Raw genomic sequence first — 27,786 nt, 5'->3', positions numbered from 1 at the left:
AAACAGTTTTCCCAAATTCAGTGTTTGCACGCAGGATTTTGAGCTTTAGCAACTTGAACGGACAAAATAACGACCATGGGATCAGCTAATAGGGAAGTGACATATAATAGCGTGCTGCCATCAAGGGCTTTATAAATCAATAGACATGAATGCCTGTCACGTATTACTGTTAGAAATGCCCACCCAACCTTTTCATGCGAGATGCCGGGATGAGTAGAATAATTGTGAGCGGTAATGAGTCTTAGGGCACAGTGATAAACAGAATCCAGGGATTTAAGAGTGGAGGCAGAGGCATGTGTGTAGATAACATCACCATAATCCGAAACAGACAAGACAGCCTCAATTGTCGGCTTCCGACTGAACACAGGAAAATTAGCTCTGTTTCTTTACAAATACCCAGCGTTTTGTTGAAGCCTGCTGACGAGTGTGAAATTCATTTTTGATCCAGCCACATACCAAGATTTCTATACCCTCTCAATAGTATGTCCATTCAGGGGGGCAGTCAGGCTCTGCCTCTAGCCAATAGCATGTATTAAATCTTGTATTCAGGACTAATTTCAAATATGTGCTTCCTGCAATTTATCAAAGGCTTCCAGGATTCCAGTGGCTGAGTGTGCAGTATTAGCAAAACAATACACAATTGTATCCTTTGCATAAGGATGAGTGTTACAATTTGTTATAGAGGATGCAATATTTTGAATATACATTGTGAACAACACAACACAGTATTGAACCCCCTTAAACGGAAGAACAATCATTTCCCCAAATCACACATTGCTGTCTATGAGACAGGTAGTTCTGAAACCATTAACAGGAGTTAGAATCGAACCAAATATCTCAAAGCTTCTGCAGAAACATTGCTTGATCAATAGCACCAAATGCTTTGTTAAATCTACAAAGATGGCAGCGCAGTGATTCCCTTTGTCAACAGCAGATACAATTTAATTTGTAACTAAAGTAACATCAGCGACAGCACTATGTTTAGCTCTGAAACCAGACTGCTGTGTACTTAACACTGAATTTCTTGAGAGGAAAGATTTGAGCTCATTATTAACTAATGACTCCAGGACTTAATCAAAGACGTGACAGTTTGGAAATTGGCCGAGAATTGTTCAGATCGTTTCTGTTGCCACCCTTATGCAATGCGCTGATTTCCAGACCTCAGGGACAACCCCAGTAGAAATGGAGAGATTAAATAGTTATGTAATTTGTTCAGGAATGAATGAGGCACAGAGTTTTTAAAAAATAAGGGTCTAATTTATCCTCCCCAGTTGCTTTCCTGCAGTTGATAGCTTGCAGTGCCTTCCTAACAGCACAGGAAGCGAAGGCCTGTGGGGTTAACTGTAAGTTTAAGTAGGGCACATGGGCCAGTGGCTGACTATTAAGAGCAGATCCAGGGTCGACCATATCACACTGATTCCCAGCAGGAGCGAAATGTGTGTTAAAAGCATGGAAAACCTCTGATGACTTATTTATTATGCAGTCATTAACTGTAACATAAGAAGGAGCTTGTTTCATAACTGAATATTGGCAAAAAAAAAACAAAAAAAAAAACCCAAGGACGGATTAACAGAACTAGATTTTACATCATGCATTTGATTTATTTGTTTTGCTTGTAAGGAACCATGTGCAATATTAAGAATACATGTTACCGCCTCACGGTGACCAGTAGCTTCACATCACTCAGAGAGATCGGGGCAACTTAGCTGTCAGTTAGTGCCCATTCAAATGAAAGGTCAGCAAGGCAGTTGGCTTTATCAGAGTTGTTCATCTAAGCAGGCAACTTTCTCCTTGGAAATAAGAGGAATGAAATGGTTGAGAGCAAGTAAAAAAAGAAAAAAATCATCTGCGAATGCTAATGCAGCTTCACACACACATACACACACACAGAAGACTGGCAGATTAAGGAGGGAAACCGCACTAAGGGACATGCTGATTTTAGTCACTGATCATTTATTTATTTGTGGGTCACCCTTTTTTTTTTCTTTTTTCTTTTTTCGAAGATTCTGATGCTTTGCAATGAATCAGATGTGATCAGGTTCCAGTGAATCACACATTTGACAGGTGGAGACCTACAGAGCGCCGTGTGTGGAGGAAAACGCTGCTATGATTATTACTATTCTGCATCAGACAGTTGGCACGAGGGAGAGAAAGAGGAAGCAAGAGGCCACATCTCCCCATGCTAAAATCAATCTTCTGGAGGACTGTGAGACCAGCATACTTATGAGCCTTCATTCATATGTATCCCCCTTTGTTGCTCTCTTGGCTTACCCCCCTTGCAAAAAGTGAAATTAATATCAGAGTTATAGAAACCTTTAATATCGCGTTATGCATCTAAATCAGGTTCACAGCGCTGTAGGCGTTAATGTACAGAATCTCTCTCAGTCTGAAACATACATACAGTAGATGGGTTCAGCAGTGGAAATGCATTCGTTTTCATTGATACACCGACTTTTCTTCCTCAGCCAATATTTGCGATATTTCAAGCATTTCTACTCAGGCTTTTTATGCACACATTGAAAATGTGCATAAAAAAATAATATATATACAAATAATATTAATAACAATAATTATGATTCTTATTAATAATGTGCAGCAGATATTAGCTTTCTCTTGCATGTATTTCAGTGCATATAAAGGAACTAAAAGTAGCTCCAACACGAGCAGCTGCAACAGTATAAATATGTTTCAATGCACACAGTAGTTGTCATTGTATTTAAATGGAAAACACATCCATATATTAAAAAATGGTTCACAAGTGTATTTCTGATGCACACGCTAATATTTCTTGTTTTCAATAAACAGATAGATAGAAATACACAAATATATGCATTCGAAGGTATTTGCTATTATCAAAAAGTATTTGCATTTTCATCCACATTTGGATGTTGTTATATTTATGTACAGAACCTGCATTTACAAACTGCCTGCTCTGTGTGTGAACTTCACTGCATTCACTGCGTCACTCCCAAACACAATCCATGAGTCCTGTGTGCATTCATTGATATCGAGACTGCTCTGACTCCAGAGAGTCATACCTTGACTTCAGTGAGTACTTTTCCCACCTCTGCATGGTATATAGTACAACAGGTTTGCATGTATGTGTTTCCATGTGGTCGGACAGTCTCAATGAGCATGACAAAGTGTGATCATATCATTTATTCTTCCTCTGGCCAGGCTTAGCGTAATCGTCTTTTACCCAAATTAGCATGATTCCTACAACAGTAGCTGCAGCATTACTGTACAAACATTACCAGCTCTGTCCTAGAATGACTTGGTAATAAACTATATATATACATAGTTTAATCCATTATCAAGACCTTAAAACCTTATTCCTTATTTTGTTGAAAAAAAAAAAAATGGCTGCCAGTGCAGTGAGATAACACCATTCAAGTCAGCTTGAATTTCCCGGATACATGGCATGTTTTGATGGTGTTGCTAGTAGTGGCTGCGAGCAATGATGGGCCCCGGTTCAAGGATTGTAAATGGGCCCCCGCTCAATGTGAGACATGCAAACAAACATACACATCAGAGCCTGCTGCTGGCAGAGGCAGTGTAGCGAAATGCAGGGGGAGTGCACAGGGAGAGAGAGGGAGGGAAAACCGTGATGCATGCAGATAGCTGAAGCCAATGCGGCCTCCATGTTGCCAATAGATTATATTTGCTGGTATGTCCGTCTGCAGCCCTTTTGTGTTAAACTACTTCTTCCAAGGTTAGAATATCAAGGTAGGCAGATCAGAAAACATCAGTCTTTTTGTAACCTGATAGTGATTTATAGCAGTAGTATGGGTTATTCTGGCCAAGTGTATTTGTTGCTGTAATTTTGGAATTCACAACATGGGCCCCCTTTACACCTTGCATTAAAATCTTTAGATTGCAATCGGGTAGCGCTTGAGCACATGAAAATACAGGACTAAATGCTCCCAAGACACATTGAGGATGGATTGTGGTCCTGCTGGCCAGCAGTGGTCAGATGTGACCACACTGAACTCAAGCGTAAATGCAGTTGCCTTTGCAAAAGTTTGCCTGCCCATATAATGGTTTGACACCCAGTCTTCATCCATAAAAGATGACTTTTTTTACAAGTCAAGGCTGGTGAGAGATCCGTAAGGTCATCGGTCTTGACCGCGGTTCCGCCTCTAGATGGTCCTCTGGACAGTGGTGCCTCGGACCGCAGCTGAACTAAAAGCAGCTGTGCAGCGGATGAGATGAAATATTTTTGATAAACTAAGATGTTAAGCATGAAACAGATTTTACATCTCGCTAATCTTTCTAATCATCTTGCTCTGGGATTGTTTGGAGAGTGAGCGTTCAACAGCCACAGTCACTGTTACAGCTGTTATTGTGACACAACAAAGGAAATAAGATGCTATCAGAAAAACTCATCTCGAACCCAAAAAACTCCCAAGATTCCAGCCAGGACTTGATTTAAGAATGAAAGAATAGAAAGTGAGAGGCGCTGGTGAGTAGAGTACTGAAAATACTGCAAAACAATAAGCACAATTAGTGCTATAATTAATCAACCGTTGTAGGAAAGACGACATAAAACACACAACTGACTGCTGCTAATAGTGTTAATCTGGTTTAGAGGGCGCAAAAACAATGACAAACCATTTTCATGAGGATCTGCATTTGTTACTTGCCCTGATTTACACTCGCAGAGCCAGTGGCAGTCAACAACACAAACAGGCGAGAGCTGGCATTGAAATATATCCTGTCTCTGTGTTCTCTCCACATCTCACACATTCTGCCATGCTCGCTCTCCCTTTCTCACCATTTGTCCCCCAAAGGCAGAATATTGGAGGAGTCTTTAATCATCTTTACTGCCCACTCTATAATCCCTGCTAAGAGACTAATCCATGATCTGTCACAATGGAGACCAACCCCACCGAGTCAAGGGGAGGAAGAAGCAAAACCGAGAGAGAAAGTGAGCCTCGGTGCAAAAAATATATATCCTCAGTGATAACTTTTATGATTCTGAATTTGCGTGTGGGATGAGATTCATATTCTTTTGTCAAAGAGGAAGGAAACTTGCTGTAATGATATTTATATGACAGAGGATTTACACGATCCCGTATCCTCGTAACTCAAGGAAATACAGCTTTTACTGCTCAAATGCTTTGTCTTTAGACATTATGTTGATGACTCGTCGGGTTAAACGTTCACCTAAATATCTGAATCATTCAAAAAAGGATGTCGTTTGAAGTTCACAGGCAGAGAACATCAAATCCTGAAAAGAGCTGCAGCTAAGAGGCTATTAGCCCAGCTAACAGACAGAGACAGATAGCTAAACCTGTGCTTACTGATCATATATAGGCATACGGCCCTACGCTGCGCAGAAGCTGCTGGGCAGATGGATAAACTATTGTTCATCAAGAAACAGCTTATAGCTGCACAGCATTTGTTGGAAATTGCTGTTTTTACTTTTATTTTCAGGGTTGTGACTTGCCTTTTCATTTCCTCTCTGTTTTTTTTTTTTTTCAGAGAATTTCATCAGAAAATCAGACACAGTTCGTCAGCTTTACAAATAGCTTACTTCACAGGACTAAGCCCTAATTAATTGTCACAAGTCCAACTGAATGAACAGAATAGATAATAATAAGAGACATAGGGTCATGTGCATTTGTAGATAATAATTTTAAGCATTTTTAGATCCACAGTGGGCAGAGATGCTTTTCCCCACTGCAAAGCTCACTTTTGATTATAACCTCAGTAGTTGTCAGCGCATGAAATACCCGTATATCACCTATATAATTTCACAGAATTGTTAACATTGCCTTCGAATTATTTCTGGGAAATCGCCCTTTTTTCCATCGGCTAGGTTTGTCAAATGGCACTAAATACTACACCACCCTTGAGACACATTAACCGTTAAAGTGATACATGCTCGAGTGATGAAATCATACTCTGAGTGCTTCGTTATCCTAATTAGAAACACAACACCACACTGTAGTCATAGAATTGATTCAAAAATGATCCAAGATACAAAGGAGAGTGTCTGCTTTTCTTTTCCCTCTCTGGGCAATCAGTTATGACTTAATGAGCCTGCGTTATGTTCACTGACGAGGTGTGTTTCCACTCCAGGAAGTGCTGTGTTCTTGTGCTGCACAAATCGAGGTGGTCAGAGCTGGTGCTGAGACTTTAGATTTGCTCAGAAGGCTGGCAAATCGGATTTGTTCCTCAAATCAGATCCTAAACACCAAGTGTCCAAGGTGTTATTTACAAGTAATCAGATCACATGACATCACCAACCTACTGACCTCTGCATAGGTTGCTGCAGTAACATTGTAGGTGTCAGTAAGTGCGCAGGCTGGCTACACAGCTTTCCAACATGGAAGCATGAGGAGGAGAGAGATCCATCATCGCTCCACACATAACATTGTGGTGCAGAGGTCTGTTATTCTCTGTGTTGTCCTCCGTAGCGCTCTGCCAGTAGCAGCATGGATTTTTCTCAGTCGATCAGATACACTTCCATCACTCCGGATTTGACGTTGTTGTTGTTGTTGTTGTGTGTCACATTGCGAGTAATAAAAGACTCTATAGTATTGCATTATGTGGATCTGCACAGACAATCCTATGGTTACGGTTTAGGAAGTGCTTTGCAGTAAGTATTTTGTTAAGGTAAGGTTCATTGTCATTCCAGTAATAACCATGTATGTAAGGAATGACTGTGGTCAGGAAAGACGAACCAAACAGTGGTCTTCCACATTGTTGAAAAAGGTCCTCTCAGGACCTCTGATGCCTAAACCCTGATATAAGACTTACAGGATAGTTGGGATATGAACCTCAGTCTTCTGCTGTGTTGAAATCGCAGACTAATGTACTGCCTGCCACACACTCAATCAATATGTACTGCATACTGCCTACTCAAAGAACGATTAGGTATGAAATTACCAGCAGAATGTTCACACTGAAGTATATTCAAGCAGTACGGTGTAATCGTAAGAAGCATCAGTTAGACAAAAAGAACAATAAGATACAAGCCTGGTCTCAAATACTGACGCTGTGTCACACCCCTCTGCGTATCGGGTGTAAGAGGGGTCCGTGAGCACGACGGGCTGGCTGGCTAGCTGACTACCACTGCAGGTACTTATGGGGTTTCTCCACTCTGAAAACATCGGAGGTGGTGATAGAATCATCTACCTCACAGTTCAGCAATGCATGTTAGGGCAGTTGAGTCGTCCAGCCGTCTCATGCTGCATACTCAGAATTTCTTGGTAGTCTAGTATCAGAGCATTTCTCGCATTCACAAAATCCCCTTAATATGCAGTCAAAACTCACTACATACTCAATTTCTTGTCATATTTAGTATGAATAGTATCTTAGTGTGCAACTCAGAACACAGTTGATCAAAAATACACTGCTGCCAGAGTACCACAGCTCAGTCCATGCATATCATCTGGGCTGCCCGAGAGAGCAGTGTAGCACACATCTGGTAGGTGAGGGGGTCAACGTATGCTTCTACTACATGTGCTATATGTGTGTGTGTGTGTGTATGTGTGTGTGTGTGTGTGTGTGTGTGTGTGTGTGTGTGTGTGTGTGTGTGTGTGAGACAGTGGCAGCTGGCAGGTGGTTGGCACAGAGGCCAAGCGATGCAGCGATAGGTTTCCTCGGCAATAAACCGAGTGTCTCTCTCTCACACGCACACACACACACACACATAAAAGCAGAGCTTCTATAATGCAAGCTGCTGCGCGGTGCTACAAAGCCGCAGAGACAGAGGTGATAATGTGGCTGGGAATGGTGTGAAAATATGCATCCGCATACATGCTCTATTTAAAATCCGGAGCACACACAGATGTAGGCACACAGTCACTGCAGTAAAGAGGGAAGGAAAACACACTGATACTGTACATGGGTGAGCATCAAGACGACCTGTCAAACTCGAATGTCTCCTGATTCCTCTGGGTACAAATGTGTACATATTTCAAGATGTGATGGCACTTGTGGAAAGGTGGTAAAAGGCTGTGCTGCTAGTGGTACATGACAGTGCATGTGTGTATGCATGTGTGTATGCATGGGCGATCACGAGTCAAACTTTTGAACTCCCTTGGTCCCACTAGTGCTCATGAGAGTCTACCTTAGAGTGGGTGTGGGTGTGTGTGTGTGTGTGTGTGTGTGTGTGTGTTTGTGTGTGTCAGCAAGAGAGGGAAAGAAAGAAAGAAGGTAATGATCAAAATCTGCAGGAGCAGAACCAGATTTCCCTCAGGCTTCAGCGTGTGACTTGCTTCTCCCTCTTTCATTTCCTTTTCTTTTTCTTTTCATCTTTCTTTCTTTCCTCCTTTTATTTCAAAAACAGTGTGTCTTTCAGTGATTGTCAGTTGGCTGATACATTTTAGAGGGATGGCTCACATCATTCATCAGTCACTACTATGTATGATAACAGCTTTAAGACATACTTGAAAACTCTTTATTGTGAATCACAAAGCGATGGAACTGTAGTAAAGAAGAGTTTGGCTATAAAGTGCAAATATGTGCAAGTGCTAGAGTACTAATTCCTTCATAGCTTGTTAATGGCAGAGGGTTTTAATAATGTAGACGTGATGGGAGGAGTCGGACTGAGATATGGAGAGGGTGTGAAAGGTCCTGTGTGATGAGGGCGGCTTCAACTGCCCGGATGTAGAGAGCTGATAGTGAGGACTGGGTGATGCCTGTTATTTTACTTGCACAGTTGATCATCTGACAAGGTTTTGATAACAGAGAGACAGCTCTTAAAGCATCTTTCCCAACATTAAAACTCTGAGCTTTCCTCAGCCAAAAGAGGTGGTGCTGGGCCTTCTTGTACACAGAGTCACTGTGCTCAGAAAAGGGCAGGATCATGTCTATTTCAGTGCTTAAGGCAAGGTGTGTAGGCTATGAAAGCTCATATTTCTATTCATCTGAAGGTTCAATATGCGAATTACAAAGCTTTACGCTGCACTCAGAAAACAACATAAGCTTCATTTTCAGTGAAAAAGACATGAAAGTTGAAAATGTACTCGGTCCAAAGCTTTGCATGTGTGCCAGGGTTTTATGCATCTATGTCAGAAACATACAGAGACCAGAGGAGACTGGACTGGAGGAAACACAGAACAGGAGTTCAGAGGCTGAGCCATCATGCAAACATACACACAGACTCCCCTCATCTCTACAGTGAGTACATGGACTGTTTGAGACAAATAAAGAGATTGTTAAAACAGCCTAGTGCTCATACTTGCTTGAATAATGCACAGCAGGAATTCATTTTTCCTTCTACCAAAGCTTTCTGTTTCCAGTCTTTTGCTAAGCTAGGCTAACCATGACCTAACAGACTCTAATTGCTTCACTAGCCTCACTCTGCTTGTTCTCTTTCTGTGTTTCTTTCTTTTGTCAAAGGAGAAATGGCTACACTGGCCCCACAAACTGGAGGTGTGCCTTTGCGTGTCTGTGCAGGCTGAGTGTGTGGTAATGATTTTGCTTTATCCCTCTGCGGTGAGCATCTCTCAGCAGGTTTAGCATCCTAGTAAGCTGAAGGATCCCAGGGCGATGGCAACGTCTGTGTGTGTGTGCATTTGTGTATGCATGTGGCTGAGCAAGTGTGTGTATATTTGTGTGTGTGTGTGTGTTTATATGAGTGCGTGCATTCGGTTTTTTGGAGGAAATGGATCTCAGTGTTTTTCACAGGAAGGTTTTAAAGGTTCAAAGCTTGCTCTGGCACTCACTCTGTGCTCTCCCCAAAGACAAGACATTGATGTTTCACTTTCCAATGAGTTGTTTAGGAATAAAGGCGAAAAAGGAAAGAGGTAGAGGTGTGCTAAAAAGAATGCTTCCCATCAGAATGCCAATACACTGCAGGAGTGGAGGGAGTTTTACCCTAATGGATTTGAGAGGATAGACAGAGATATAGCTCAATACTCTGAAGCGCACTTCTTTCTACTTTGAATGAATGAATATTGAAGCATGAAGTTGAGGCAAATCAGTTCTTCACAGTCTCTGAGTTGACAGCGACGTCCTGCATAATGATGTCACTTCTATCTAACGAAGTTAGGCACACACAGCAGCAGATGCAGCAGGATGAAGAATGTGCTGTCAGATGTGTCCGAGTTATCTTATCTGTTTGGACAACCCGGTTCTTTCCTTCCTCTACCAGGATCATTGAAATGCAAGGCGGGGCTACGCTACAGCTACTCATCGGTGGTGGTAGGTATTGGCAGTATCCATCAGCAGCTGATCAGACGTGCCTCGTGACAGTCATCACTTCCACATTACAGATATGCAGAAGTGATTACCGGGATACAGCTGCCATCCAGTTATCCACATTGACTGAAATTAGCCCTGCTAGTCAACTCGGCTTGATCGCTGCGATCGATTAGCGCTGGCTCTCAAGGAAGCTAGGGATGCCACTGGGTATCGATCCAGCATTAGCACAACTGTTAAGAGATATTGACCCTGACCATCTCACTGTGTCCCGTGGATCAGTGGTCAGTGGCCCTGGGCTGCTGGAAATGCAGTATGAATGGCATATTGATGTCTTAGTCACCCTGCTGCAGCCTCACAGTGTGAGACTCCATGAGAGCAAATATGTTTCTGTCTGTACAGTTAATTGTAATTGCTCTATGTCTGTAACATTAACACACTCTGACTTTTTATGCTGTGCCATATATGAGTCTATACTGCATCATGATACCTTATATTCCTTCATCAATACAGAGGTATCTGTACAGACGTATGTGTATGTAAATTTCATGTATAGTTAATTTAATTACTGATCCACACAAATAAAAAGTGGCATTGATTAACTTTGTTGTCCACCTGAGGGCAGCAGAATAATCTGTAACCACAACATTGACTTTTACTTACTTCATAAAGTTGTAGTATTTTCTTAAATTATAAGTATTGTAAATATTATCTTATATTTTCTTCTGTTATAAGAAAAATACTGATTAGTGCTAACGTGTGCTAACGAGCCAGTTGCTAATTTGATCTTTCAGGTAGATAACAAACAGTGGGGGTGGGGTTTTGCCAAAAACAACTGCCTGCTCCAGAGTTTTGCATGTTGCCAGGTACCTTAACACCGTTTCATTTTGTGATTTATGTTCAGAACTTGGTTGCTGCAACAACAACCAATGGGGTTAATAATTCTACTCATTTTGTCCGCACAGAAATAAGTGGAAATTAGCAGAAAATGACCAGGTTCATAAGTTGCACACATCTAAAATGCTTCCTGAAAGCAGCGTGATTTTTCATTGCAAGAAACATCCCAATCTGAACCGCTACATTTTTCAAGCTTTTTCCGAATATGATGGTTTTGTGGAAGACTTTCATTTCTGCAGGTGTTACTACAACAGTCAGAGGTTTTGTTTTTTTGCACTATATTAGTGCTGCAAACATAAGCCTCCGACCTATTTCTAACAGAGCTGCACTAGATTACTGCACTGGCAGTATTTGCAGTTTTTTAAGGTACACCTACACAGCTCTATAAATCCAAGTTGTTATTATATCCTGGTGCGACTGCAGGATTTTTCATGTATTAACCAGAAATATAAGCCTGCTGTCTACGTGGAAATCCTGGAATTCATTTGGGTGATTATTCCTATCTTCCTTTCAGTTTTTTTGTGCAGCCCAGATTCTGGCGCCTTATTACTCACATTGTTCTTGGCTGCAGCACAAAATCCCAGGTAGCTGGGGATGCTAGTCCACGAGAGGATGTGTTGAAAAGGAATTACTAATCAGGGACTGGCAAGGAGGTAGACTGAGGTGGTGAGGTAGTACTAATGCAGTGGCTAATGTGTTGTTCTTCACAGGACTGTCACTGTTAATAAACCTCCATGGGGTATAATTATAGACTGTATCTACTGCATGTTTGGGCATCAGATCACATATGCATTAACATGTGAATATGTTGAGTGGCTGCAAAAAAAAAACCACAGAGACAGTTTTTTTTCCTCTGTGTCACTTAGCGAAATGGCATCTTTACTTTCTTGCCTAATTTTATGTCATTTGTGTTGACAGTTTCTTGGGATGGGACACATCAGTGAGGGAGGACTTTGAAAAGAAAAGCCTTTTGTTCTGATTGGATAGGCAGAAGCTGTGGACTCAGATCACATGACTTGGACTCAATTCAGACTCAAGTCACAAATCTTTAGACTTAGGACTGGCCTTGGGAAAATCAAAAAAGACTTACAACTTGACCTAAATGTAGTGTCAATGCTTGGAGTATTGACTTGGAGTGACTTGATGTTCAGAATCTCAAATATTGAAATTTATGGTATGTAGTGATCCACACTTCATTTTCCTGACAGTATACTTTGAATCAGTCAGACAGACATTGTTGGGACTTGGTGGTCTTGACTCAGGTTTAATTTAAGACTTGTTGGTCTTGACACATATTTGACTAGGGCTTGACTTGGCACACAAAAATGTTTTTTTTAGTGTGATCTCTGCAGAAATGTGCATAGAATATTTACAGACAGAATCAGTATTCAAGCAGGACAGCAGCATAGCATCTACAGAATCAACTTTGAAACAGCCGAAGAAAAAAAAAAAAAAAAAAAACACCTGGCCCTTTGCCACTGTTACTTGTTTCAAGTGTTAATGAGTCGAGGACTCTGCAACAAGCCCTTCAGCTTCAGTGTCCTGACTTCAATCGCCAACAGATAAAGTGAAAAAGCTTTAAAACGATAGAAGGCCTCTGCTTTCCTGCCTTCCTCGCTTTCTTCCTCCCTTTGTTCCACTGATTCAGATCAAGTCTTTGATTCCACCGTGCATCCAGCGAGTTGAGCAGTATCCCTGAACCTGATCTTTCATCTCTCCCCCACTTAGTACACACTCATTTCAGAGGCTATCTGACTTCTTTTTCTCTTGTTTCTGTACGTCGATGATCCTAACCTTGACAGCTTGCTCGTCTTTGTCTGTTGTAGCCCCAAGATGTTGAACACTAACCGTGAATCTGATACAAATCACGCTGGAACTTATTGTCCACAGTCTTTACTCCATCGCAGTGCGGTCCCACAGGCCTCCACTGTCCAGGCTCTTTACACAACTCAAATCGCAAAGGTTCCTCTTGTGATGCCGAGCTTTGAAATACACTCCAGCCACTTGGAAACCAACTCTGTAGCTGATCTCAGTTCGCACTCCCAGAAAAAAGGCAGAGTAATAATGATGTGAAAAACTGAGGGTTTAAATTTATAAATAGCGTTACTGCTGCCTTAGCTGCATAAAGTGAGCCTGAGGGCCAGGCATAGGGCTTTCCCCTTATACCATGCCCAGTGGATCGTTCCTTACCACAAACAAAATAAATAAATCAGAGCCAAGTACCCAGGAGCAAAGTGTCTGTGTGGGCGACCTACCCTATTTTAAGACACATTAAGAGGACAAGTTTTCCAGTTCTCCATCTCTTTGATTCGCTTTCTCCATCCCCACCCTCGCTATTTTCATCAGTGCCCCTTTTCTACTTTAGCTCTCCGTCTTCGCACCAAATTGCGACGGAGCAAAATGACAATGTTATTTCTTCCCTTTATGTAATTTTTGATTATGCGTAAAGCTCTCCAGCTGAGGTACTTTGTGTATCGACCCTAAATCCCAGAAAGCATGACAGTACAGAATGTCAGTGCCATAATCTGTTTGGGTTTAATGTCCCTCATCTTGAAATGTGTTTGTTAAGTTGCTAAAGTGATTTTTAAATTAAAGTTACTCTCTTAGGCTTTGTTCTGCTTAAGTGCTTTCTAAACCACTCAGAGCGCCGAAGCGCCGAACAAAACACAAATATGGGGCTTTCCACTTGAAAAATGGCCTCAGCATTTTCCTGCAGGAGAGCAGCTGGAGCTGTGCTATGAATCCAGATCTTCACACAGAGATAAGATACAGTACTTCATGCAGGCTGACGCATACATATGGCTCTGCTTTTTAACCACCCCACAATGATAAGTAGGCCGACAGTAGCTTTGCAGTCCCGCACTCCGTCTGATTGCTAATGAGGATGCCAGTACAGTCTGAGCAGAGATCCAGCAGTGAGCAGGGAGTGAATGAGGACTCTGAAGCTAATTTAATTTAATTTAATCCTGACCCCCTTTCCTCCTCTGAGCAGTGAGGTATGTTTGAAGGTTCAAGACCCCTGTGTGAATGTCACACAGGTGCATACAGGATATTCAAGCCATAACTCATTCCTGCATCCATTCATGGTAATGGAAGGACTTTCAGAGCCACCTCAAAATGGCTTACTTTAAGGATGATCACATCACAGTGTTCCTGATGCTCAGACAACTTCCTGCAGATTACGAACTTAAAAAGGTTTCCATATGAAAGAATCTGATGATTCGTATTTGTATTGAAGGTTAAGGAACAATCAACGACCAATTTTCTTGGGCAGGATGAACATAAATCTCTACATTGGGAAGCAATTAGCAAACCTATGATTATAAATGGACAAGGCTCTATTTTGTCCCATCCTGATAGCCAAGTGCAAGTAGCATTCAGGTTCATTACTTTTAGCGATACTATGTACTACTTTCAAGAAATGTTCTATAATAAAAGTACAGCTATATTATGCTATGCTGTATACATCATATTATTGGATTATTATTGTTGATGCTTTAGTAAATGAGCAACATTTTAATGTTTGCACTTCTTAAAGGTAGAATCTTAATTTAGATTTAATTCAAATTCAATTCAGAATTATAAAATAGCATAAAATGGAAATTCTCAAGTAGAAATTGTACTATTAATCGATTATTTTTGGGACACTGTGGAGGGAAAATGTGAGTGTTGTTGCAAAACACCCAGCAGACAGAGCAACATTAGCATTCATCTGGAGTCCTGTATGTTTAAGTCCAAAGTTCACTCTCCTTTCAGCTCTGTTCTGGACTCTTAAGGGAGGTATCTGGCTCTTAAACTGATGAACAAAGTGCAGCTATTCTATCTGCTTTTCGGTGCCGAACAGGTAGTGTACAGTGGGTTTATCAGAGCCGTGTCACTGCAAAAACAGCTGCCTGATGCAGCTGGAAAGGAGGTCCATGAAAGCACCGTGACTGTGACCGAAACAGTAAAGTTATGGTTTGTAAAACCAAGACAGTGAGCCGAAAGATTCTAAAACGCTCCGTAGGGCTGAGGGGACCTTCAGAGTCAGGAGGAAATTCTCTGTGGGTTTATCACTATGAGCAAACCTTTTCACAAAGTCAGTTGATCCGTTGTTAATATAAGAATATTGGTAGGCGCAGCTTCAAGTAGAGGATTTTAGTGTAGTCACTTCCCACCACTGCAATCACCCATATTGAAACAGTGGAGCAAACTTTGTCTTTCTAACACTCTTATAATCTGAGTACAGAAATGTGTCACTGTAACTGTAGAACGTAAGTGATTGTACATTACAGTCATGGTGCAAACCCCTGGGCTTATAGAGTGCCTGCACATTCTGCTGTTTGTATGCATATAAGCACAGGTTTCTTCTTCCATCGGTGGCGTGAACCTTGCTACCACTCACCCTCCTTCTACCCTCCGTGACGTGGCTCATGAGAAAACAGATGGCATTGTGGGACGGGTTCCAGAGCGTCACTTCCTATCGGTTCTGTCCTGCGCTGTCATCTCGCTGGCATGGCCTCGGTCTTAATCAGGGGCTCGATGGATGCCACTTTACACCTGCCCACTGTCAGTCAGCCAGGAAGTACTGATGCTGATGAAGTTGATGCTGGGAGCAGGCGGCTAGGAATGCTTCATCTTTCTCATCTCCTCTTCTGTTTTGTGCAGCGAGACTTGATCAGAGGGAAACAGCATCTATAAGTCTGTGGGAAGAGAATTCAAGTAGAGAAAAACAGCCAGATGGTCCTATTTTTATTCCCATATTTGTTAAACATGAAGGTTAAATAAGCATTCTTGAGTTCTGTTTTATCCTTGTTCCATTTATTTTAAAGGCTGGTTACATTTTTTTTTATGCAAATAATGTGCATTTCAAAGCTCAAAGTAGATTTCATTTCATTCTTCAAAATTCTCTGCAGCATCTGTCAAAACCTTTTTCCCTGATATAAACAGCTAATTGCATTTAAAAGGCTCTTCTTATTACTTGACTCAGCAGGTTTCCAAAGTATTTCTGGATCAAAGTATCGAGCCAATATCAGCTTTTGGACCTGATACCACCTCTTCCAATGATTACTTTACACACAGATGCAGAGTCAGTTTGCTGGCAAGAGAGTACCTTTTATTATGTTAGGGTGTACTAGTTCCATAACTCTCATTCTGAGCACAACAACCCGTCAATAGCATCAAATATTTATCGTCGTACCTGTCTTCCATCAAAGCTATTGGCTGCCTTTGCCTGTCTTTGCCCTGAGGTAAGCACTACAATGTCAGAAAAGTGGGAGTGAAGAAAAAGTCTATTATTTTTATTCACCCTCTCGATACTTGTACACTATATTCGTGTATATGACTTTGCCAGAACTGAGAGAACTTTTAAATTTGAGAGCTCGCTGAACTCTCTTGTATCCTTATTGAATTCCAAAACCGAGCCCTTGTCCAGTATTTTGATAGCAATCAACTTTCAGATAGCAAAGCTATGACATTATGCCCAGTTTTTTTTTTCATCTTCCCCCTTTCTGCCTTATCAGCTGCTATTTGATTTCCAGTGGTGGTTGCAGACAGCTAATCTGGCCAGGCGGCTCTGGAGTGAAAGCTTGCGCCATGGCAAGAATGACAAAGAGAGTGACAAGATCAGGAGGAGAGTCACACCCAGCAGAGGGCTAGTGGCCACTCATCATCAAGCAGGTTAGGTTTGTTAAGAAGAGGGAACCTCTGCCCAGGAATCAAGCGTTCAGTTGAGGCGGCTCACTGGAGCAATCATCAAAATGAGACGCAGAGGACAGAACTGATCTGCTCAGAGCGATATTCAAAGTATGTTTGTTTAGTTCAAATCAGTGGACATGCCACTTGGGTGCACATAGGCTTCAAAGAGCAATCATGTTTATCGTGTTTGCCATCTTAGTGTGGCACTTTAGCAAGCTGATGTTTGCTTATTAGCATTTAAGACAAAGTGTAGCTGAGGCCATAAACCAGAGTGCTGGGAAAGGGTTTTTAACTGATCACAATGCGAAAGGAAAAGTCTGTAAACCAAATTTTATGCCAATCAATGTTTTGATTTTGCTGAAAAGGTAAAAACTGATATGCTGGTGGAATTCTATGAAAAGTCGGAGCATCACCAAAGTAACTAGGACTCATCCTCTGAGGACCATGAATAACTGCAAAGTTTGATTGAAATACAATAATTTTGAAGTATTATTGTGAGATATATGAGATATTATGAAAATTAAAACAACCAATAATTCATCACCAATTCCATATGAGAGCCATCAAATTTATTAGCGACATATTTTGGTGCAGCAGAAGATATTCTGGGCAACACTAGTAAAATAATTGAGGCTGCTAGCAATATTTAATTTTACCTAGAATTTTACATTTTTTCAAGAAGTTTTGAGAAAGTCTGGTTGAGGTTAGAGTTAAAGCTGCCGATGCAGTGGAGACGATTCAGACAGCGTTCCCATTACTCTGGATGATTCCACAGACCACAATATCAACAGTACTAATGGGGACTATTTCTTGGGTGCTGACTAGTTCCAATGATGGTGTTTTTTGTAATGAATGGTTGGTGTAAGATAATGAGCTTTAGATGTGTTATATAGGCATATATTTGAACTTTGGACAGACCCTCGCTTGGCATGATCCCCTTATTCCAGCTTAATATTTAACACACACACACAAGGTTGATTTGATCAAACGTTTATTTCCTAAAATCTTGATCTATTATTTTCATATTGCTGTTACCTTTTTATTTGGCTATAAATAATGTTTGGATTGTCAGTACTTCTGGACATGGTTGATAGAAACTTGAAAAACTTCTTGGTATCAACTGGGATGTGAACCTGAGCTATCAAAGTCGTGCAAACTCATCCACCCTCTGACCTTCACACCCTCCGGCAAACTGTCAGTTTTACTCGTGTCTTCTTCAGGAGCATAAGGGGTTTGCATATTTCATACACTGGGCATATCATTTTTATTTTAAGAGGGAATCCAAAATTCACAATTTGTGTGAGACCAAGAATGGTGGTATCACATTCAAATCATGTTTTCCATCCAAACGAAGCTCCCAGCCTGCTTTGGAAAGGTACCACCAAACCTCCTCGTCGAAAATAACTCGATCCAGTTGATTTTGGTCTGAACCGGGCTGTGATTGCTGTGTTCTCACAGGTCCAAACAAAGCCTACAAAGGGACAGTGTCCTCCAGGGTTCAAAGTAACTGCCCCAACAAACCTAGGTGTAGGATTGAGGAAAAGTTGAAACACAATAGGAGGAAAAAGAGGAGCTGCAGAAAAAGCCTTTTCTCAGTCTTTCAGTATGGACTTGGTTTACACAGACATTCGTTAAATGTGCCATAGTCTGGTGTACTGAATCAAAAGCCTCCTTCAACAGTGGTCCCAGTGCTTTTTATTTTTCTGTTTTATTTTGATGACACGAGAAGTTATCTTAAAATGCCATTATCTCGATGGCCAGATCCGGGACACGGTCCAGCGGCTCTTTTGAAATTCACCATTCTGGCACGTCAGATGTCTCCAGATAATCGAGAACACGAAAACAAACATGCTACCAGCTTGGGAATAGAAGGAATCTGGTTGCGGCTTTAAAGGCTCAGAGAGGCATTCAGAAGTAAAAATGTAACATAATCATTTTCTTTAACTACGCGTCCCCCTGACCACTTTCTTCTAATGTGATGAAAGGGGGAAGGAGTGTCCCCTGTTTTCAAGGAGGCTGTTAGGCTGTCGCGTTAAAGAAACCTCCACAGCAGTATTCACAAGCCTTCTTTTCTCAACAGCCAACAATTTAGAGAATTACTGAAAGGAGAAATGTATTATCTGGATTTGGTGCTTTTTGTGCTTTCACAGCGGTTTGATTCAAAGTGTTTGTGTGCGTTTAGTTTTGCCACTGCCCATTATACTCCGGAGGATTCCTGCTATCAAATGTGATTATGCAAAAGTGAATACAGAGAGACAGTCGAGGAATCTTCATCTTTTCTGCCCAGGCTAGACATTTCTCAACGTGGAACACAGAAATATCTGGCAGGCACAAAAGCTGTGGTTTTCTTTTTAGTCTATTCACTATATAAGATACGGTAAGATAAGATAAACTGTATGCTGATGGAAAATGTGTAGTTGTAGTTATTGAGCATACACATGCATTCACACCTTGAATTCACTCGTTTGATTGTAGTGATATACTTCCGTACGCTGCCTCCATCCAGATTGGTTTCATGATTGGTTTATGTGATAGCATAATATAAGGCAATATTGTGCAATATGATGCAAACGTGACAAACTGAGCAATGCACATTGTTTAGAAGCAGCTCTGTTCTTACTACTCTGGGTTGCTCCATCTCCGTTTCCTGTTGGATTGTTTCTACATTTGTGAGTGCTGATGTTAAACCTGCCACCTGCTCTGATTTCTCACTCGTAGTAGTGCGCAGTTGCCCATTCTTGTAATTTCCTATGATGATCTTAACCTAGTAGCCATTTAAGGAAATTGCAGCTACTGTTTTGCAGTGAGCATTTTCAGATCAGCCACCCCTACAGTCAGTGCTTGTTTAAGGCAGCTCCACCTATTTTGGGAAAGATTGGGGCTTTTGTGTCAAAGTCTAAAAATTTCTTCGCCCAGCCATCCTTCCTCACATTGTCCCGACAAGGTGTTCTGCTGCTGTAGGCCTTAAACAAAGGGTTTTTAAAGCATTTGAACCAGGCCAACATCCCTTGGAACTGTGTTTGTGTTTTATTGGTTGACTCCACATTTCACAGTTTATGTCCAGTGCCAATGTTCAGTGCTAATGCAAGAAGTAGTGTTTCCCTCATGTAGCAAGGTGAAAAGTAAGGGTGTGAATGTCATAGTGCTGGATGGGTCTGTAATGTGTCTACTGTCTCTTTATCCATAACCATGCGTTTGATGTGCTTGACACATCACGAGGCATGTAAATGTCCTCAGTTTTTTTGAACTTTTCATGCCCACTTCACGCAACAGTTGTGTGAAAGTAGGCAGAATTTGAACTTCTCTCTCTAGTGCTTGTGTTTTTTTTTCTTCACACAACTGCTTTTGTCACTTTTCATGTGTGAAACACCATGAACGCCTTCGAAGAGAGACCGTCCAAAAGCATTAGCTATTGTCCCCATTTCCATGATTCATGCTGTCTTGTCCCTTGTTTTATGATGACAGCTTTTTTTTTTTTGGATGCCCCCTCTTTAAATAAGTAATCCATAAAAGGTGGAAGTACTTGTGCTTTTAGATGTAGTCAGAGGTTTGTTTCAAACATATCCTGGCTTTGACTGGACTGGACTGGCAGCAAGAGAGAATTTCAGAAATATAAGCACTGAACATTAAAACGCACTGTCAATGAATCTAATTGAGGGATTTTCAGAATTGCCCAGTGCCAGCCTTCGTGTCTGGTGAACAGTTTGATTTGAACAAACTACTGATGCTGTTGTTTTTCTGGTGAGGACAGAACAGTCTCTCGAAATCTCTTTCCAAATGCCTCAGATCTGTGTTGAATCTCTCTCATCATGTAGCATTACTGGAACTGCAGTCCTGAAATGTGTGTCCATAACTTCACTGAGCTGCAACCCACACAGCCCTGCTTCTATTTAATTCATCACGGCGAGTCTTTTTAAACCCCTTTTCTCCTCTCTCTTTATTTCTGTCCCTCCTGCCCTCCTGTGTTCTATAGATGCGTCCCCTCTACCTCTATCCATTCCATTTACTCTCCACATTTGCACACCTTAATGAAAGAGCACCAGTCATCTTGTATTTTAATCAAACACATTACATTTTTGCCATGATTCAGTGCTTGGAGCTGCAGGCCTTTAGAGAATACATTAAAACCCATCTGATGGTTGCTAAAGCATGTGTGCATTTCACAGTTACTGTCTGATGTATTCATGTAGCTTATCACCATTTTTACTGCTTAACTATCTTAGCCTGTGCGGTGGCACGTACAGTACTCAGACATATTAGAACTTTTTTTTTTTTTTTTTTTTTTCTTTTTTTCGATTTTCTTTCAGCTAAAAGCCTTTTTCATTAGGTGATGGTGGCTTTTGTATTTAAAACGTTCCATCTAAACGTGGCAATACTGCAGTCTAATAGCTGAACATATACAGTAGTTAGTGAAGACTTCGTCTTGTAACAAGGGGTAATTTACTCTATTGATCCGTGTGCTCAGATAATTATGATGTTCTTTGTGTTTTCTCATTACCAGCATGCTCCTGATGTTTTCTATTACTCTACCTGCCCGCTACTACCAAGTCTGCCCCAGACAGTCAACAATATCCTTTATGACTTGTTTACATCCGCCAAGCTATTACCTCTAATGTGGTAGTACGTTGTGATCGTCACTATCTGTTAAGGGAGAACCGGCGCACAGTGCAATTGTCCTTTTCAGCTCCATCGCTCCTGGAATCTTCTCAGAACAAATTAAAAGCACGCTTAGGCTGCTTGAACAAAATGAGGTGTATTAAGGGTTTCAGGAGACACACAGCAGTGACATATGACATGATGTACTATGGTAAAGAGTGGCACTTTGTAATTTACGCTAATCAACAGAAAAATCCTCAATATACTTTATACACATGCATGCACAGGCGAGCGGTGCGTTAGAATATATTGCTGATGATTGTGATCTCTTTCCATTACTGTGCATCAGTTAATTGGAGCTGTGCTGTCACAATGTCTTTGTGTGTAATGTTGTGTCAGCTGTCAGGCTCAGCACTGACGCCATTTGCTTGATTTCAGTTTCTATCTAAATCAAGACTGTTGACAGCTCTGTCTTTTTGATTTTTTTTGGTACGCTTGTTGTGATGAGCTGCCAGCGCAGACTCAACTGTGTGTATTTTTGAATATGAGTATGCTACAGTCGCCTGAAGAAGGAAAAACCTCCAGAGTGGGGACATTTTTCTTGGTCCTCATCTTCAATAGCTTGGCTTTAAGGCTTGGTCTTTGTTATAGAGCTGTGTGTAGACCACATGCCAGCCATTGTCCTCTGAGGTCACGCTCAGGGTGGGAAGCTCAAATGCTGTTATCAAAGGGATAATGTCATAGTGCTGTGCTCCAGGTTGCAAGTCATAAATAAGTGCAGGGAATCTGACAAATTGTTATCATTTCACCACTTCCTGACTGATCGGCAGCTGAAAAGACAACAAATAGTGAAAAGCATTCTCAGTCGATACGTTTTGTGTTTTTGTTTGTTTACATTTTGCACAGCTGGTACCATTAAACATGTGCTGAATTTGCTACAAGTAGTCCCTGTTTACGATATACCCATGGATGAACAGACAGCTACCACTGGATCATTGTGACAGTGAAGAAAACTTGAAAAGATGCTCAGGTCTTGAGTGTCTTTTTTCTGTGATTTCTAAGCAGATTTCTGGACATTTACTCGGAGATAATGATATCCTCAGCAAATATAAATCACACTTAATCTAAAATTGCATCAATGAGCTGTGTCACACATTAACCAACTTCCTATTGTTTGTAGAACACCTGCCTGTATCTGTGCCTTTCTCCTCACCATCATTGCCTGATGTCTTTCCCTCCACCCGGTGTGTCGGGGTTTTGATGGCAGGAACACACACTATGGTCTTTTTCACTGAGGACATTTTGACATGTCACAGTGGGAAAAGCACAGGTGTAAATAACAGAATGAATGATGTCTGAATTTCATTTATCTGCTTCAGTTTCAGGGTTCAGGTACTGTTCATTCTGGCTCACTGTCACACTGACACACACTAATAAGTAACACCTGTGCTTTTCCTATATCACAAGACAAGGTGCAAGTTGACCCGCACACTAAAAAAAAACTCAGTACTTTCTGACTTGCCAGTCATTTCTGTGGCATTTAGACATAAGTCTTTAAAAACAGCTCATAAATGCAGTTTGAAAAAGGTTTCCTGAAACAGCTGGTTTACCAAAAACAGATGGAAACAGTACATTTGTTGTGGGACTATTTTCCGCTGTGGATTAATCCACATTTGGCGCTCTAGTGAGCAGGAGGACAGGAGCAGGACAGTGTTTGTGGGTCTCAGTCAAAATAAACTGTAGTGTGTGTTCATGGTAATGAAGGAACATGTGACCCGGTGTAACGGTCTGGCCGATGTCTGTTTAGCTTCAAAGACCACAAAGCCTCAGTTTCAGGCCACGTGAATGATTATGTGGATCATAGCATGAAGAACTAAGCTGCACAATTTGTAGACTGTTGACAGCAAAACTCTTAACAAAAGACTGGAGTGCAGAAAAGCATTTCCTGATGTGATTTGGAAGCCATTAGTATAAAAGCGGAGACAGTATAATCAGTATAATAGTATAATGTTGAGACATGAGATGAGTTGGACAACTGCAAGTGTTTTTGTTGATTGTCTTGCAGCCGTGTTTATCACGGCCCAATACACAAGTAACACATAGTCCTCTGCTTTTCTGACAGGCTGGGTTTATTTTTATGAATAGAGCACAAAAGCCAGTGATTTTCCGAAATACATTCAACACCGAGAATGAAAATATGAAATCCACAGCCCGCTTGTAATAATTACTTCACTTCTCGCAGAAATGTTGAGACTCCAAAGAATAATGAGAAAGCAGATTGGAATATAGTGCCTTTGCTTTGTTTGCAACCTTTCCACCACATTGACTGGCTAGTAATTGTTGCAGCAGAAACATGACAAATGAAGTAAGCAAGTTTTATTCAAGTGTGTATTCATTTATTCTTCCAGTCTGGCTCCCACCAGCTGGCTAAATGTACTTAAATGTGATCTCTTTCAACCCCATCTGAGAAGATTCACTATTTCACTTTAAAAAATAGGATGGATTTTTTTTTTTTTTTTTATTCTCCTTCCAGAAAGTGCTTTTGTGCTCCAGCAGAGTTTTGTTTTTCCTTTCAAAATCACCATTTTTAAAGCTGATCATTTGCATATCTAAGATTGCATCACGAACGGCCTCTTCGTCTTTTTTTTCCCTCTCAGCATCTGAGTTTCTACCATGATGTTTTGCTGTTGTGAGCATTGCACTTCAGTAGCCGGGGATTATCGATCCCAGGAGATGAAAGAATTACCAATTAGAACAGAAGTTGCTTTTTACTGTACAAGCTCTCTTAGCGGCCGCTCCATATCTCAGTCTCACTGTAAGACAAACATGATTACTCTCCTCGCCTTTGTCATTCCAACCACACTTCACTACCCGCGCCTCCCAGCCAGCCTCTAGCCATTTACCCTGACATGAGCGATCAGCCTGAACAACAGATATTGGCTGGGAAAAAAAAAAAGGCATCCTGTGCAGGGAGCGTACACTGTTCGAAACAATGGTGTGAGGCTACAAGGCAGAGGAAACTCAATATTCCAGCTGTATTTTCCCTTTTTGTGCATCATAATTCTGCTATGTGTCACAAGTGCCCACATACTTCTGTGCAAGGCCCCTTTGGAACTATGCACAATATTGTGAGAGTTTGAGGAAGGTCTCTTCCTTATCGCACCACATCAGTGTTGGACCTCACTAACGCTCATGGCAGCGGATCCCTACGGCCACATGGCGGAAAGCCTGACACCAGAGGAGTGGAGGCTGTTACAGCACAGTCTCTGTTGTCCCATCTGTCCACCTCGACCTCTTCCACAAAGGGAGTTTGACCTGGGGCTTAGCTGCTTGTGAACCACAATCATTTCCTACCTTAAATTGATTAAATAAGATTAAAGTTTTTCTAAAAGTCACTCAGATCTGATTATCATGGCCTTGTGGAATAGTTTCATCAATCATGTGAGCAAACTGCTGTCTGTTTAAACATCCAGCAACACTCATTTATCCAAGTCGTGTTTTCTGTTCGCCTGTTTAACGGAAATCCAATATCCACCAACTTTTAGCTGTTTTGATCCACCAGCTCTTGAGAAGAATATCTGGCTCCTTTGCTGCTAAATGCTCCACTGTGTTCGTCAGCTAGCAGCTAATGTAGTATACCTGAGGTACCTAATCCTGTGTCTTTGCGTGGCTGCATATTTTCAGCCCATTATCTCACAGTGGACGTTCCTCATTTCTGATGTTTTAGGAGAGTCCACAGGCCTTGCACCACTCTTGCGTCATGAATAATAGCCACAGGAGATCCTGAGGGAGATAAGATTTTTCTGGCCTTTTCAGGGGTCCCACCTCACTTTCGTTGCCTTGCCAGTAAACCTAAAACACCTCCCTTCTCTCGCGACCTTATCCTCTTTGGGCACTAAATCCAACACACCTCTCTCGTTCTGCTCCTCGTACTTATCTCCTCTTTGCATCGCTCCCTCTTCCTCTCTCTTTCCCCTTTCAATTCATTGATTTTTCTGAGCTTCTATAAAATATTTACAGTGTGTGGGCTGACTTCTTTCTCTGGGATTTTGAGTAGGGGGGGTGGGGTGATCATTTTGAAAGCAAGTGGTAAAGGGAATGAGGGAGAAGAGGGGAAGCCAAGGGAGTGGAAAGAGGAGAGAAGAGAAAGAGGCAGATAAGAGAGATGGAAGTCCACCCAAAGTCATGACGTGAATATCAATGCTTCACTTTGAAACAACTCTCCATTATGAATAAATAAGAGGGGCTACCAATAAGGATTGTTATTCATGGCTTTTGCAAAACCGTGTTTCCCCTTAAACCTCGAATCAATCGCGAGCGTTTTCTGATGATATCAACCTTTTTTTTTTTTTATCTTTACCTCTCCCTTCTGTTCACTCGAGGCTCCACTCTCTCCCCTGTCCGCTGAAGTGTTGTTGTATTTTACCACATCTCCTCTCCCTCCTGCTCAGATTGCTGCTTAATTAAAGAAAGCCCTCAGGACTGTTCCTGCGTAAGCTCCGTTGATGATACACGCTACAACCAAACCTTAATTCTAAGCTGTCAAAATGCAAGACAACAGCATTAAGTGAGAACTGAAACCAAAGCTCATATAGCTGAAAAAGACGTCAGGAGAGCCTCATTTTCCTTGTGTTTTAAAGCTGTTACTAGACAAATGATTCATGACTCTGTCAAGTCAATCAGGAGCCAGAGACTGAGGTAAACCCTCTTTTAAAATGTACCAATAGCCTCCAGTAAAAACTGTTCCACAACTACAGATTTAAGAAGATCAGTTTTAATCAACATGATAAGTATTTCATTTTTTTTCCCTATTCAGTCAGCAAGTAAAGCCTAATTTAACTTTTTAGGTTCTGTTAAAGCCACATCTGTACAGCTTCTTTTTGGTACAAGAATGTACCAAGCGAGGTATCAAGTATATTCCCTCCACATCTTCCGTGGCAAAACTATTTAATGGAAGGGTTTGGAGACATGGTTGGATCTCATCCATATGCAACACCTTGTTAATAGCTTGAAATCTAAATAAAACTGCACTGGTTTAGCTGGAGTGAAGGAGGCAGTCACCCTTTGGTGGAGTGATCCACAGCTGGAAGATCTGCACTTCACTTATTTTACTACTGTGTTGCATTCATGTGCTTGAGGGAAAGTCCAACATCCAGCCTCAAATTCATCATTAACCTGGAGGAAATCTGCTTTGTGGGTACTCATTTTGCTGATCTAATGACTCTTCTCTGCCTGTACTACTATGTGTTCATTTGTGTGCACAGTGACAGCTACTCAGCAAAAGTTATGGCTCACTTTTAAACTAGCGGTCACAGGTTTCACTGCTCAGGGTGCTTTCACAACGACTCTGCTTCTTTAGTGGTGTGAAAGCAAAGCAGCTGCTGATGGAAAGAAGTGTCCAAAAAGCAATTTCCCAATTTGCTTTAATGGTGTATATATTTATGCATGATAATTTAGTAACCATGGTAACACTTATGTGGGTCAGCACTTGAAAGCAGGAGTTGTTTCCTGATACAGAAGAAAATAACAAGAAATTAAAACAGGAGGTGTGTTGTATATTTTAGGAATTTCCTGTCGTTCTAAATGTCATATGAGGCTCAGTCTGGAGTCACAGTGCTCATCAATGCTTTCCTCTTGAGTTCTTTGTGACACGACATATGTAAGTTGCATCATGACTTGCGGTGAATGTGCTGTCAAATGAGTGAGTCTCCAGTCAGTTCACACGACCTCGTGTTTACTCCTTTCGGATCATTTGTAATAAGGTTTGCTGGTATGACAATGTGCTACGTGTCTCCTCTCGGGAATATGATCGCGTTCTTGTGTAATCAATTGCGCCTCATCTGTTCTTCTCCAGGTGGGAGGGACGATGTACAACACTGGCCGCCACGTCTCTCTGCGATTGGACAAGGAGCACCTGGTTAACATTTCTGGGGGCCCAATGACGTACAGCCATCGTTTGGAGGAGATCCGGCTACATTTCGGCAGCGAGGACGGCCAAGGCTCCGAACACCTGCTGAACGGACAGGCCTTCTCTGGAGAGGTGTGTACACATTGTGCGACTTAGAGTATAACTGGCTAAGAGAGCTGCGGTAAACACTCCAAAGTCACCAACTAAAGATCAAGACAGACAAGCAGGAATTCACCTCACTTCAGCAGAAGCAGTAGCTCTGCCATAATGAGTTTGCTTGTCAGACCAGGTTTTTGAAAAACATCAAGGTGAAAATGGAAGTGCTTTTGGCAGTGGTTTTGATTGTATTCATTCAGTGTTACACCGCAAAGCTTTTGCTCAGAAAAACCTCTGAAGAGACAAGGAATTAAAGTGACTGTACCATCCCTTTCTATAGCATTACAGCAAATGGGAAGCTCCACAATATGGCCCATTGACAAGTTTCCTTTACCCCATTTGGACCTTATTGATGTTGCAGGGGCTGCTGTGTAATAAAATATATGCTCTGTTCTTTG

At 41.5% G+C, this 27,786-nt stretch overlaps 1 protein-coding gene across 2 annotated transcripts in view; it reads left to right on the top strand.

Moving 5' to 3' along the window:
• ca10a (carbonic anhydrase Xa) overlaps positions 1-27,786 on the top strand; it is a 208,847-nt gene that overhangs the window by 152,561 nt on the left and 28,500 nt on the right. For both annotated transcript variants that reach the window (XM_076760557.1, XM_076760558.1), the window contains one exon: positions 27,179-27,364. In XM_076760557.1, the coding sequence (XP_076616672.1) occupies positions 27,179-27,364 (186 nt within the window). The remainder of the gene's footprint in view (positions 1-27,178; positions 27,365-27,786) is intronic.

The sequence above is a fragment of the Chaetodon auriga genome, chromosome 20 (assembly GCF_051107435.1).
Source record: "Chaetodon auriga isolate fChaAug3 chromosome 20, fChaAug3.hap1, whole genome shotgun sequence".
Lineage (NCBI taxonomy): Eukaryota > Metazoa > Chordata > Actinopteri > Chaetodontiformes > Chaetodontidae > Chaetodon > Chaetodon auriga.
Note: the sequence above shows the minus strand (reverse complement) of the source record. Positions and strands in the feature narration are given on the sequence as shown.